The 15,713-nt window shown below is 33.5% G+C and overlaps 1 protein-coding gene across 1 annotated transcript; it reads right to left on the reverse strand.

Annotated features, from left to right (window-relative positions):
- Positions 1-7,148: 7,148 nt before the first annotated feature.
- Positions 7,149-11,583, reverse strand: LOC114182585 (receptor-like protein EIX2). The gene is made up of 2 exons (XM_028069482.1): positions 8,075-11,583; positions 7,149-7,360 (listed from the first exon to the last, which is right to left on the reverse strand). The coding sequence occupies exon 1, from the start codon at positions 11,485-11,487 to the stop codon at positions 8,134-8,136; it is 3,354 nt and encodes a 1,117-aa protein (XP_027925283.1). The 5' UTR covers positions 11,488-11,583; the 3' UTR covers positions 7,149-7,360; positions 8,075-8,133.
- Between the last annotated feature and the right edge of the window lie 4,130 nt (positions 11,584-15,713).

A 15,713-nucleotide genomic window follows, 5' to 3' on the forward strand; every position in this document is an offset into this window, starting at 1 on the left:
GATGAACCACAACAACAACCACTAACACGTCCCAACAGACCCAGAAGAAGACCAACATGTGGAACCGGAGGACATAGATGACTGTTTCATTATTTTCAAGTTACTAAATTATTGTATTTTAATTTTTAATCATTTAAAAAATATATTAAAGTTTCTTTTTATTTTTATTTCAATTTATTATCATTTACTGTTAAAAAAAAACCTAAAATGAAGTCGTCATCTGCAAAGACGACTTCACTGACACCAAAGTGGAAACCGGCCTTCAGGAGGACGACTTCAATTTAAAAAAAAAAAAAGTGAAACCGGCCTTTGGGAGGACGACTTCACCTTTAAAGTCGTCCTCCCCCCTGACGACACAACCCGGTTTTGCAATAAAAAATTCAAACGACCCTTTTTTACAAATTCATGGTCAAACTGACCCCTTTTTACAAAATTCCCAAAGAAATAAATACTATGAATTCAAAGAAAGACGTTATTTTAATTATGTACCTGCTACTCGTCTTTGAGCCACCTTTGGCACATTATTGTGTTCAATGCAATGCAACCATGATGGTATTGGACCAGACAACATACTCTCACTCACATCCAGCATAATTAAATTGTTGCAATTCTTCAAAGAGGAAGGCAATTTGCCTATTAAACTATTGTTTGCCAAAACCAAAGCTTCCAATTTAACAAGTGTGCCCATGGAGATAGGAATCTTTCCTGACAATTCATTGTTGCGTAAATCAAGAAACAATAATTGGTCTAAAGATTTCCAACAATCTGGAAGTTGTCCCTTTATTTGATTATCTGATAAATCTAAAGTGGCCAAGTTTGGAGCTGTGACGTTTCCACATAAGAATGAAAATAAATCAGAAAATTTATTTGAAGAAAACAACAACTCGGAAGCTTGTAGTAAAAATAATGGAACTTTTCCCTGAAATTTATTCGAACTTAAATTTATAGATGGTCTACGAGGAAGCTTGAAGTGCATATACTACAAGAATTTTTTATTTTTTCGTCAGCTAAAAACCTACGGTACAATTAAAAAGTCGACGATAATATGCACTTGGTGTTGGTCCACGACGGCAATGTGACCCACGTCCATTTCTTGGATGCAAAGGTCATTTGCGTCGGCTAAATAGGTGTAACATTCCATTTGGATATTACGGATTTAAAAAATTAAAGTAATTAAAACGAATAACAAAAGCATAAATACATCGCATTTATGAATAAACCTTATTTCCCAAAAGCGCGGAAAATTTAAAACTTTTATTATCGTATAATAAAACACTGCTCCATAGTTTATAAAGCGAAAAATTATTCAAATATCTCTCAAGAGTTTACATATCATTTTCAAAACTAAAATCAATAAACATAGTAATAAAATCCCAAGCAATCCCTCACTCCGTGTCTAAGCATCACCAGCACCACCTGCATCAACATCCTCTGCTCACGTGTACCGCGTACATGATCATCACCAAACACAAGCATATAGGGTGGGCTTATGAAATCAACAAACATCAAAGTAATATATATATATATATATATATATATATATATATATATATATATATATATATATATATATATATATATATATATATAAACAACCATATATCTATATTTTCTGCAAAGACCCAAAACACAGTCTCTTTCTCTATTCTCTATCATCTGGCCACAACCAGATCATTCGTGTTCTACCACTTCTAGTAATTACCCCAAGGTAATTTGCTGCCAAACCTATCGGCCACAACCGACAGAGCACGTGCGGAAACCATTGCCACAAATCATACACCGTAACGCCAGGTGGAGTTCCCAAATACGAACATAGTTTGTAACGTCCCAAGACTACCAAACTCGTTAGCTATTTAGTGAGGAGGGCAATCTATTTGGACCCATCCGTACTGGCCACAACCAGCACACTCACACTAGCAACACTCGCCAACCCGAGCTCAACTCAAGGGTTCCTTGTGTTCATCCGCCATCCTGAGCTCAACTCGAGGGATGCCATTCCGAGCTCAACTTGAGGAATGCACGTGCTCAACCCTTATCCCGAGCTCAACTCAAGGGATACGTTCCGAGCTCAACTCAAGGAACTCAGCAATCTTACCTTTGAAGCATCACCAAAAGCCTAGTAGAACACCCTATAAAGTCCAATAACCAGGACTTACAGCAACCAAATCGCCTAGCGGGGGACACGTACTGCTAGGCGCTATCTGCTTCCAGACCGCCTGGCGGGGGACACGTACCGCTAGGCGCCAAGCGCCTCAAAATAATTACAAAGTCTGCAACAACCGCTTGGCGGAACCGTTCACACCGCCAGGCAGACGCGACCCCAAGCGCTACTGTTTCGTCCTCTATCGCCTAACGGAACCTCCATCACCGCCAGGCGCCACCTGCACCAGAACCCCACTGTTTCTGCCTTTATCGCCTGGCGGAATCTCCCGCTCCGCCAGGCGCCACTCGCTCCAGGAACTCCCTGTTCTCCCAACTACCGCCTGGCGGACACCTCCATGTCGCCGGGCGCTGCATCAGTAAATTCTGACAGCAAGAAGTTTCAATCCCTGTGATGCGCTAATTGTCAGACTTGAGCTTATAATCTACACCAATTCACCCCAACACAATTTGGTCCACCTATATTAGAATTCACACCAGATATGACTTTGTCCAATATCACCACACCGATTACAACCTAGATTTTTCCTCCCTATTCTGATATTAACAATATGAGTTAACCATTACAAGTTCACAACCTCACACCACCTGCCTCACAGACCTTCTTTCACGACCTGACGCTTTTATGTCAACTAGTGCCTTTGAATTATCTGATTTCAAGCCTGACCTTTCTGCTAAGTCCAGTGTGCCCAGCCTAAAGCTCTAACCCTTGCGCACTCAAATTTCTAAATCTCACAATGATCCACTTTATTCCATTCTTATGTTATCTAATTATCCTTACTATCCAGGTTATAATTAACTAATACTTTCAATTTCCAAAATCACACGAACCTGCACTTTCCCACATGATAACAACAAGTACCCTTAACTGAGTTTCTGCCAATTGATTCCATGAGCAACAAATTCGAAATACACCAACCCTAAAGCCTCCATACACTGTTTCATTCAATTTATACCCCATTTACATCAAATTCATTACTATATGATCTCGAATCCACATTTCATTATTAAATTTGGCTTCCACCTCCATCAGAATCATCCAAAAATCACAATAACATCGAAATCGACCTATATCGGTTCGCGTCGCCTGGCGGATTATTCGTCTCCGCCAAGCAGCTCATAAAAACATCCAGAATTTGGTATAAAACCATGCGTCGCCTGGCAGCCAAGAGTGTGCCGCCAGGCGGTTCCTTCCCAAGAACCCTAAAACCCTAGAATACATGTGCCGCCTGGCGGCTATGAACAGCCTACCAGGCGGTTTCTGGAAATTTTCCAAAAATGCGTAAAACCAATCAGAAACGACAATTGTTCATACAGATCATAACATATCATGCAATTCAATTACAAAACATAACAGAAATGCTTGAGAGCTCCCAACGATCACCAATGACCTTCCCCTTGGCTTCCATTATGAGGTGTTTTTACAGCCACCCTTGGCTGTTATTTTCTCTAGGGTTTACGTTAACCCTTCACCTTCATGCCAAAGCCAAAAGTAGCAAAAATAATGTTTAATTTGGGTTTCCCAGAGTTGAACCCACAATTATGCAATGCCAAATCCATGTCAAACCATTATGCCAATTCATATTTCATGCTAACTAATATAATTCAGATATTATATCATATGAAGCATGATCAATCATGGTATTAAAACAATAAATAACTAGATACACATAATTTCACACACATAAGACTTGAACCCAAGTCCTCTCATACAATAAAGTACTCTCAACCACTTGAGCTAGTACTTTTCCACGTCATACCAATCAGAAATTAATGTCATAAATTATTTTCCCACCCGCATTTATTAATTAATTAATTATTTAATTAATTAAATTCCACGGGTCTTACAATAGGGACGCATGATTTCTGCGAATTTCTCGTCGGCTTAACCGATGAAAATGAATAACAAATATAATAATAATTTTCCATGCGTGGGTCAAGCCCACAGAAAATTAAAAGGAAAAAGAAATTCAAATAGTTTTTGTCGCTCAATACGACTCAAATAGGAAGATTTCAATGCAACATTCTGACTTTTGAGTGGGCTATGCGTGGGTCAAGCCCACGAAATACAAAAATAGAAGCTGAAATAGGTTATTTTCGTGGGTCTGGCCGACACAAACAATTAGAAATTCAATTGTTAGCGTCGGCTAAGCCTACACAAATTAGTGTATAATTTGAAATGACCAATCTGTTTCCAAGCGGATCCCAGAAGCCTTGTCCAATTCCTCAACCTGCATCTAATACCTATCCAGACACATTTCAAACAATCTAATCAATCTAGCAATCCAGCATATGATTTCATTCATTCAATCCAGAAATCGGGCATATGATTTCATTCATTTACAATTGAAATTGCAAACAAAAGTTAGTTGTGAGTTTCACAAAATTCCTGGAGTCTAAGATCAGATTATAGTCAAACAAAAAGTGTCAATATTGGCAGTACAATCCCACTAGCATTCTAAGATCAGATTATAGTCAGACAAAAAGTGCCAATATTGGCATTACACTCCCACTAACATTTCGTTCTATGTTTTCCTACTTAGCCTATACTAAGCCTATACTAGTTATTGGCAGCAAAACCTACTAGCATCCACCTCCAAGCCACCATTCGCAATGGAAAAGAGAATGATACAAGAAAACCTGAAAAATGAAAACTAAAATGTAAGAGATTAATCTCTAAAGTCACTTTATGAGTATCCTATAATATAATTAAGAAAGTAAATTTTTTTAAAATGTATACACAATTTGAACAAAAATAAATATGTACCATCTTCAAGGAACTGGATGATCATCCAAGTCCTCATCATAATGCGGATGCACGCGACTGGTGCCTGTTGAACTGCCTCCACCCTGTTTCTCCAACATCATGGCTAATTGTTGCTTGATCAAACTCAATTCTTCTTGAACGAGAGCATATTTTTTATCAGTTTCATCAGCTCTCATAGTGGCTTGTTTTACTTCTTCTAGAAGCCTCTATGTCTCAATCAATTGTCCTGGTCTTGATGAATTGTGCGGGCTAAAGTAGAAGGTTGAGTGAGGGATGACACACCATGATGAATGTTTGCAGCCAAGTCCCCAGTGCCATAAACTCTTCCTCTACTTTTCCCTCCAGCAACATATTTCCAGCATTGAATCTTTGTTGTTGTTGTAGCTCTTGCAGAATTATCCGTCTCCATGTCTCGCACACGCTGATGATATGTCTCCTACTCATTCATAATATTTGAAAGTGTCTGAATTGTATAGATTTAAACCAAACTAAACCAACTATTAAAAACCTACATATACTTCACGTGCACTGTATCTACCCAAGCACCATCCTTCTTCTTATGAGTGACAAGAAACAACTCATTTGGATTCATAAGACGCCCATGTTTTCGCTCCTGAGAAAAGTTATGCAATTAGTAAGATTATATCACCAACCTTGCTTGTATATCTAAATCCAGAAGTAAGAGTTCCAAGTAGGAATACAGCTATGTCTAATATTTCAAAGAAATTTTATGAACACAAAGAGAGGGTGAAACTTGCAATGCATAAATCTCATAGCCGAATTTGTTTAACACAATTTGATTTTGTTATTCAAAGTTTGATCCTTCTACTTGTGAAGAAAAGATTAATGTTTTAAAGAATAATATGTATAAGTTGTTTGAAGAATATGTCAATTTAAATCCAAATGAGTCAAAGAGTTCAAGTTCTCAAGTTTCTCCTCGACCACAACTTTCTTCTTTTACGAATGATGAGCAAATGATGGATGCATTTGGTGTGAGTTTTTAATTATCAAATTTCTCCTTAAACACAATGTGCTTTATTTCTTACTCATGAATGACATATTAAATATTTTTCATATTGTCTTAGGAATATGTTGATTATTTGAGCCAACATGTTAATGACATTGGAAGGTCTGAGTTGGATCTTTATTTAGATGAAGGGAATCTTGATCCAAATTTTTTTGATAAGTTGGATGTATTGAGCTATTGGAGGGATCGTCGAGATCGTTATCTAAACTTGTCTAAGATGGCTTGTGACGTGCTTAGCATTCCAATCACTACCGTTGCTAGTGAGTCTGCTTTTAGTCTTGGTTCTCGTGTGCTAACCAAATATCGTTCTTCCATTCTTCTAGAGAATGTTGAGGCACTCATTTTAACACAAAATTGGTTGCATGATTTTGAACTAACAGGTAACATTATTGTTAGTACTGTAAAATTAATTTAATGATTTAATACTTAATCTTTTAATATTATTAGTTAACCTTATTTTTTTCTTGTTTTATTGTAGATGAGGATAAAGAAGATGCTTCAAGAGATGAAAATGTTGTGGATTTATCCATTGAAGACTCTAATACTATAGTTTGATAAGTAACAAGAATGATTTGATGTTAGATAGTAATTTATATTTTTGTGATTTTGGTTTGTATTTGAAGTTTAACATAATTTGAGATTTTATTTGGATTGTATTGAAGTTTATTTAGATTTTAATCAAAATTATAATTTAGTTTTCTTGGGATTGAAGAAAAAAATTTTGTGTGTGCTTTTTTTTTAATTAAGTGAGCCAGTGAGTCAACCTGTTTAACCCGCCAACCCGTGGTGGGTCGGGTCGGGTTCTAATTTTGTTGGCTCGCTAATAAGTGAGCTGGATTGGGTTGACCCACTGAGTGGCCAACCCGTCGCGGACCGAGCCGGGTTGGGTCGGGTGACCCGTTTTGACAGCTCTAGTTTAATATTTTCTATATTTTTAATATTTCATTATCTTTAAATATAAATAGATCACAGCTAATTCACGTTTTCTGTCAATTTATTTTCCACATTAATTTCCTTAAAGGATAGTTTTTCCAAAAAATGAAGTTTATTATCTTTTCTTTTCATTTCGACAAACTTAAACCTTATTCTTCCAAAGTGATTCCGTTGAATTATTTTATTCAAATATTTCTGTATATAATACGGTTGTCAATACTTTTTTTCTCTTTCCTACAAGTGTATTTTATAACAAATAAATATCATAAAACGATATATCATCACCAAGAAAGGTATACATTCTTAAGACATCTTTACAATTTCTTGAGAAATCATTTGAAAGTAGAACCTTTTACAACACATTATGAAAATACATTTAAACCAACAACTGATACAATACAAGATCTTGTAACATGAAGAGTCGCTTACTTCAAATTGAAATAAGATCACACAAAAAGGTAACAACCAGCCACCTGCAAAACAAATGTAAAATTAAAATAAAATTGATTGATATAAATAGTAAAATTATATGAGAGTAATTTCCCAGTTTTCTTTCGCTAAATAAACAATTTGTTAGTTCACGTTAATTCAGCTATATTTGCACATGTGTTCACTTTTATAATCATAATCAACAATTTTAGAAATATTTTAGGTCCGGATATTTGATAAGATACATCTCATTTGTGTTTTGGTGTTTTGTCTCGTGGAAGATGGTGTTGTTTGTGAATTGTGTAGGTTGAAAATGAAACATAGTTATTTATAGAAATCCTTTTTTCATCTTTATTTTTATTGATATTGTGCATGAGTCGAATTATCCGAATGTTTCATTATTTTATTTATATAGTAGTGATTGTTGATAAAAAAAAAATTAATGATTTTAGTTGAGTGGTGTGCATTCAAATTTGAAATATATGACTATGAATAGGGGATGAATAGGTCGATATCTAATCAAGAATAAAAATTTCTTTATGAATATAAAAATATAATGAATTACAAGAACTAAAATACATGTTATTTGAAAGAAGCAATTTTTGTAAAAAGAAAAGAGAAAATAATATACATTGCCGATCATAATTTGAAACTTTTTCTAACTATTCTTAATTTTGTACAAAATCCTGGTGATTGTTTTTTCATTAGTTTGTGATAGTAATTATGAATTAGACTTAGGCATATTCACTACAACGTACCTGCTAGCGTAGCTTTGATCGACTTGCAAAAGTTTTGCAATATTCAGCATAGTTGTATCTCAGTTTGTGAATTTGTTCAAGAAGCTCAGGTAAGCAATTCTCCAAGGTTTCCAAATTAGAATTGGTCCTAATAAGCCCCAAAATCCTACAAAGAATCCTACTCCCATGCTCATGTATAACGCTTCAAAGAAATCATAATCATCTCCATCCTTTTCTGTTGCTGCTTCTGCCTTTGCTGTTCTATTCTCTCCAGGACAACTTTTGTTGATTTCTTCACCACAAAGATCAATGTTTCCTTCAAAACTAGAGCCTTCAAAGGTCTGCAAATGTCTTCCCAATGGAATTCTCCCAGAAAGAGAGTTGTATGACAAGTCTAGTTTTCCTAAGAAATCAAGTTGGGAAAGGGAAGAAGGAATTTTACCATGCAAATGATTTCTTGACAAGTCAAGAGATTCAAGTGAACTTAAATTTCCAATCTCAGAAGGAATTTCTCCACTCAAATTGTTTCTTGATAAATTTAAAGAAACCAGCCCAACCAAACACACAACTTCTTTAGGTATTTCACCTGTGAAATTATTGCTTGAGAGATCAATACTCTTAAGATTCAATTGGGGATCTGTGAACACCTGTTCCACACCTTTCCACACCCACGTTATGTCAAGCCTGTAGGCCAAAGACACGAAGAAACCGTATATTTCACTATAAGTAGCAGTATTGTACTCATATATAAGGCGCTGAGTTTCACTTCTGTTGATGCTCTTTTCAGACATGACAGTAAAATTCTTTAAGCATGCTGGAATTGCTTTTGATAACTTATTCCTGGAGAGATTCAACAATTGAATATGCCTTAAATAACAAAGTTGAATTGGAAAATGTTCAGATAAGTGATTCCCTTGCATGTTCAAGATTATCAATTGCTGCATGCTTTCTCCAAGCCATGATGGTATTGGACCAGACAACTTATTTTCTCCCACATCCAACATAAATAAGTTAGTGCAATTCTTCAAACTGGAAGGCAGTTCACCTGTTAACTTATTATTTCGTAAAACCAACGCTTCTAATTTAAAAAGGTTCCCCATGGAGATGGGAATATTCCCAGACAACTCATTGTTGCTCAAATCAAGAAATAGTAATTGGTTTAAAGATTGCCAACAATCAGGGATTTGCCCCTTTATTTGATTGTTTGATAAATCTAAGGTTGCCAAATACGGTACCATGATTTTGTAACATAAGAAAGAATACAAATCTGAAAATTTATTTTTAGAGATGAACAACCCTGAAGCTTGCAGCAAAAATGATGGAAGTGCACCCTCAAATTGATTTGCATTCAGAATTATAGATGGTCTGTAAAGAAGCTTCAATGGTATATCAGGAATTTTCCCATTGAGATTATTGTGAGACATGTTTAACCCACTCAAAGTTTGCAACTTGTTCCAAAACCATACTGGTACAGAATCATTAAGCTCATTATCAGATATATCTAGCCATATTAAGGAATTTTGTGTCTGGAGCCAACCAGGAAAACTCGGACCTAGCTTGCAAGATGCTAAACTCAATGTTGTTGCTTGAAAAGGAGGAACCCAACTAGAGACAAATCTTACAGACAATGTGTTGTAGGATAAGGATAAGCTTTGTAATTTGGAAAAATTAGAAAGATGAGATTCAGTGACATCACCCTCTAAAGAATTCCCATCCAAGTATAAATTCTCCAACTCAGATAGCAATGTGATGCTTTTTGGTATCTTGCCAGTAATTTGGTTATATGATAAATCCAAATTTTGAAATACGTGTCTATTGCACCATGAAGAATTTTGAAAGAATTGAGAAAATTCCCCATTCAACTTGTTATTTCCGAGGTATAAGGTCTGCAATCTGCACATGTTCCCAAAGAAAGACGGAATCTTTCCTTGTAGTCTGTTGTCGGAGACATAAAAGTGTTTGAGAGAGTTCATTACTTTTCCAAATCCATCTGGAATGGGACCTTCTAACATGTTGTCAGAAAGGTAAAGGGTCTGAAGATTATTGGTACAGTTCAGAAGCCAGTAAAACATTGTAGATGATTTCAATAGATTTGAGGAGAGATCGAGTATGACAAGGGAAGAGGAAGAATTAATTGTGGAAGCATAGGCAATAGGAAAACTTCGATCTGTAAGACTGCAGTTACACAGACGAAGCTTTCGTAGTTTAGAGCCAAAACTAAAATTGCCTTGAAATACTGATGCTGATAGATTATTCAAAGAGAGATCAAGTATATCAATAGATGGAAAATTTGAGAAAAGAAAAGATGACAATGCAATGTGATTTTCTGTAAGATAAAGCTCTTGTAGATTAAGGCTAAAATTTGATAACAGTTGAAATGTTGAGGAAGTTAGCACATTAGAAGACAGATCAAGGATAGTAAGAGAAGTTGAAAAGTTGGAATGAGAAAGAAACAAAGTTTTGATATTAGTATCTGAAAGAGAACAATGAACAAGCCTCAACTCTACTAAGTTTGGAATGAGCGCATTGATAGCTTGTAGCCACTTGGGCGAGGTGCTGAGATTATGCAATGAACTCAACTCTAGAGTTGTTAAAGAGTGGAGATTAGACAACCACTCTGAATCCTCAGCTTCTATATTGAAATCACCGCCTAACCCAAGAGTTTGTAAGTTAGGAAGATTCTCATTCCGAAAAGGGATGGCTCCAGAAAGAGTGTTACCTGCAAGATTAAGAAAGTGTAGTCGCTTGAGATTCCTAAGTTCAAATGGGATGGCTCCGGACAGAGAATTCTCTCCAAGATTAAGATATTGTAGCTGCTTGAGATTCGTAAGTTGGAATGGGATTTCTCCAGATAGAAAATTCCATCGAAGATCAAGATATTGTAAGTGTCTAAGATTCCCGATCTGAAAAGGAATTGGTCCTTGAAGAATATTGTTTCCAAGGTCTAGACACCTTAGAAGTGAAAGATTTCCAAGTTGGAAAGGAATCCTCCCATCAAATTCACAAGATGAGAGGTTGAGATATTTTAAGTTGGTGAAAGAGCCAATGGCTTCTGGGATGTAATTCAACACAAAATTACTATCGCTGAGGTCCAGATGTTGAATATATTGCAAGGGAACGAGTGAAGTGAGATTGATTGCACCTTTCAATTGTGTATCCGAAAGATGAAGTAGAATTACATGACCAGTTCGATGGTTGCATTGAATGCCTTTCCAATTGCAGCAATCTGTATTATTTTGATTGTATGTCCATGTAGAGAGTATGCCATAGTCATCTACGAGGCTTTGTTTGAAGTTGAGGAGTGCTTCTCTCTCCTTCTCTCTGCACTTTGCATCAGGACTTGGTTTGATTGGCGTTGTGAATCCGAGAGAAAATCCTGAGGCATGGAATAAAAGGAGAGCAGCATATAATATTTTGAGAGAGTAACGCCTCATTGTAACTTGCTGAAATCTTATATAATCTGAGTTTTTCTTTTGGTGATGTTAAGAAAGCTTGATTGAATCATCATTTATATCAGTTCATAAACAAAGCGTTCAATTGTTCAACCACTACAGTCCACAAACCTATGCTTCAATTATTGCCAAAACCCAATGCAGAAAGAAAGTCCTTTTTCTTATCACATTTTTATTCCTACTACGCGCTTTGTTGACTACTGACCAACACAATTGGGAATGTAAAGTAGATTTTTTTTTTTATCTTTCTATTTTTATCTTTAAATGATGATCATAATTGATTTTTGTCGACAAAATAATATTTAGCATATTAAAATATTAAAAAAGTTATTAATGTTACTTAACTTCTTTTGTTTAATGTTTTAACGTGTCGAGATTTAAAATTAGTCATTGAAAAGAAAGATCAGTTATTCATGTAAGTTAGTCATTGTGTCCTTATTCTTTTCTTTTTATAGTTTTCAATTTATTCTTTCTTTTTCTTCTTCTTCTTTTTGCATATTTCTTCTTCTTACTTATTTATGTTATTCATGTTTTTCTTCTTAAAAAATTCGGTAAAGGACAACCCTTCTTTCTTCCTTCTTTTTAGCTTTTATTAAAACACTTATTTTCTTCTTTTCTCCTACCTTCTTTAAACTGAACTAAAATGTACAAATTTTCTTATTTCATCCTTTATCTATTCTTCTCTCTCCCTTCATTCTTTATTACTTTTGTTTTTCATCTCCATCATTTATTTATTATTTATTGACACTGTTATTTCTTACTTTTGCTTTTCATTTTCTCCCTGTAGTGAAAATATGGGTGGTGGTCGGATTATGTATGATATTTTGAATACTTTTTCTTGGACGATGATAAAACTTGCAAACTTATTGTTTAAACGAATTATGTAAATTAAATCCATTCAATTGAAATTCAAAATAATATTTTGTGATTCTATTTGAATTGGTTTCAACGATTTTTGTTACTAAAAAATTGTTAAATATTTTCTTACAAAATAAATTGGTAAACATTGTATATTACTCAAAGAGATGTTATTATTTATTTATGATCGTTGTAAAACACATAATTTCATGTTTCTATCATTTCCATCAAAAAATTAAATAACTTTGTAGATAAAAATTAACTTGCAAATTTACTCATTCTGACAAGTATATATAATAGTAATTATAAATACCGTCAAATTCTAAAACAATTTTTCTAAAACAATTTTTAAGAGATTTACATCATATAATTGTTATGACATATTTGTTATATGATAATTAATTTTAAAAGAAAAATATTATATTTAAGTATAATAAGTAATATTCCTTTTATATACATCTTTCTTATGATGAAAATATATTTTTAATAGTTTACCTATGTTGTATTGTAACTTGTAATACAGGACAAATGTAACATCTCTGATTAGTAGTCTTTTTACCATCAATTTGTTTATTACAGGATTAATATCTAAATATGCATGTTCTACCAATTTATTTATTACACAATTAATATTTAAATATGCACAAAAGATCTCAGAAATACACACACACACACACACACACACATATATATATATATATATATATATATATATATATATATATATATATATATATGACATCAAAGAATTTATTGTTAAAAAAAAGTTTAATTTAATACTGTAATTCATACTAAAAAATCACAAGATATATAGTAAGGGTTCATTATAAACTTCTTAGTTTATTTCTAATGGTACTACTTACCGGTATCATGAGGGACATATATATTTAATGTGTTCATTTTCTAAATTAGACGCCTCACGAACTTTGAGAGATATATGACACTCTATTTCTCTTTGTTATTAATATGGATATGACACAAAAATATTAGAGATGCAAATTGTGTTGTTTCTAAATAAGACATGAATGGTTGTTTGGAGGAGTAGTATACACATTTATAGTCTTATTATACTTTGATTGCATTTTTAATGTCTTAATTTTTAGTTCATTTTCTTTCATTAGTAATAAATTAGGTTTATTATATATATTCGCTTAATTTTATAATTTTAGTTTATTTTACATTAGTAATAAATTAGGTTTATTTTATATATATATATATATATATATATATATATATATATATATATATATATATATATATATATTCACTTTAATTTTGTAATATTTTGACATTTGCTTATTATTTTAGTCATAATGTTCTTTTGTATATATTAATTTTTACAAATTCTAGTTGCATTGAATTCTACATTTTAAGTATTTAAAATGAACATATGGTTGTTGAATTTGAACTCCTCCACTATTGTCTATGCCTTTTAGAAATTGAAACAAATTTATTGAAAATTTGTAAGGAACCCTACCTGTATTAGCTTGAACCTTTTGTAATTTGGTTTATGACCTTATAAAGTTCATGATTAGGCTCACATTTTCTTCTGTTTTCGTAGTCTATATAAAACCCAAATATGGTAAAAAGTGAGAGACAAGAATCATTTGTCAAATTTTAGAGTTTTAGTTTTTCTCCCTTTGTTGTATTTTAATTCTTTTCTTTCCATGTTATTTTCTCATATGTGATTCTATTCTTAAGTAATGGAGAACTATATATCTAAGAATCAATTCATATAACATCAAGATAAAACAAGTTGAATTGACTTTTGCACCCATCATTCTTTATTTTGAGCTTGTTTTCCTCTTCTATGATATATTGATTATGTTCATTGTGATATCAAATTTACAATTCTAATTGTAGACTTCAAATTAGGAATTGATACAATCTTGACTTGATAACTGAATACAAATTGAATTGTATGGTATTGAGATCTGATTATTCAAACTTGGATTTGAATCTTTAGACAACTGAGTTTTGAATTGTTTGGTTCTTGAATCTGCTGTTGGTCCATTTTCATTTTCTACAATTTCGCACTTCATTCTGGATTCATTTTTTAATTTATATGTTTTTGTGTTTTTCGGTCCCTAAAGTCCCAATTTTATTATTTGTACCCAAAAATATTAAAGATCGAATATAATTAAATATGTGTACTATGATGATTGACCTAAGTTGTATTTAAAAATCCAGTGAATTTTATAATCTTTGATTTCATTAAAGACAATGATAATCAAGCAGGTGATTGAAAAGGAAAGATTTTGCAGCATTGAATGTCTGTTTGATGATATGGGTTTTCATAATTCAAAGGCTTAAATACCTTTTTCGTCTTCATTTTCGTAGTGTTTGTTGCGGATGGTCCTCATTTTGATAAAATGTTTAAAATGGTCCTCATTTTTACCGAATGTTTAAAATGGTCCTCATTTTCACAATTTGTGTTTTATTTTGTCCTCTTTTGTAACGCCGTTTAAATCAGTAACGGAGCACTGTACAGGTGACACTATTTGCATTAGGGTGTGTTACTGTACAGATGGCTAATTAATGTTAACTTTTCAATATGGGGAAAATTTTGCAATTAGGGCTTATGTTGGATTACAGTCGCGCTCTTCATCGTTGGAGGCGATTTCTTCATCTTCATCTTTCTTGAGCTCGGATTTGCAGAGAAAGCAGCTAATACTTGCCATTTTATCGTTGGATTGTAGTCGTACTCTTCATTTCAATTTTCCAGTTAATCATCATCAATGAGATAAGTGGGTTTAGGGTTTTTTGGGTTGTGTTTGCTCGTGGGTTAGAGTTTTTGTAATTCTATTTTAGGGTTTTTGGTGCTTGGATTGTTGTGATGTTCTGCATAGTTTCTAAATTACCACACATGTACAGTACACGTAACACACTCCAATGCAACGTAATACAAACAATGCCACCTGTACAGTGCTCTGTTACTGATTTAAACGACATCACAAAAAATGACAAAATAAAACACGAATTGCGAAAATGAAGACTATTTTAAATATTCTGTAAAAATGAGGATCATTTTAAACATTCTGTCAAAATGAGCACTATTCGCAACAAACACTACAAAAATGAGGACGAAAAATGTATTTAAGCCTAATTCAAGAAATAAATTGATGGAAGTAATGCTAAGGAAGAAATAGAAGGTAGTTATGCAAAGGTGTTACGGTACTTATCCATAATACATAGGTTTAAAATATTATTTTCCTTCCAAGAGGATTTAAAAAAGTTTGTGTGATAGGGTTGTTTGATGTTTAGTTGATTTTCCTTAGTAGAAGTTGATCGATGAAAGTTTTCCAAAATTTGATCAGAATAAACCCAACTACGAATGAGATGAATTATAT

The sequence above is a fragment of the Vigna unguiculata genome, chromosome 4 (genome assembly GCF_004118075.2).
Source record: "Vigna unguiculata cultivar IT97K-499-35 chromosome 4, ASM411807v1, whole genome shotgun sequence".
Taxonomy (NCBI): Eukaryota; Viridiplantae; Streptophyta; class Magnoliopsida; order Fabales; family Fabaceae; genus Vigna; species Vigna unguiculata.

Excerpts from the sequence above, each read along its gene's own strand:
- LOC114182585 (XM_028069482.1), bottom strand. The coding sequence starts at position 11,487 with ATGAGGCGTTACTCTCTCAAAATATTATATGCTGCTCTCCTTTTATTC.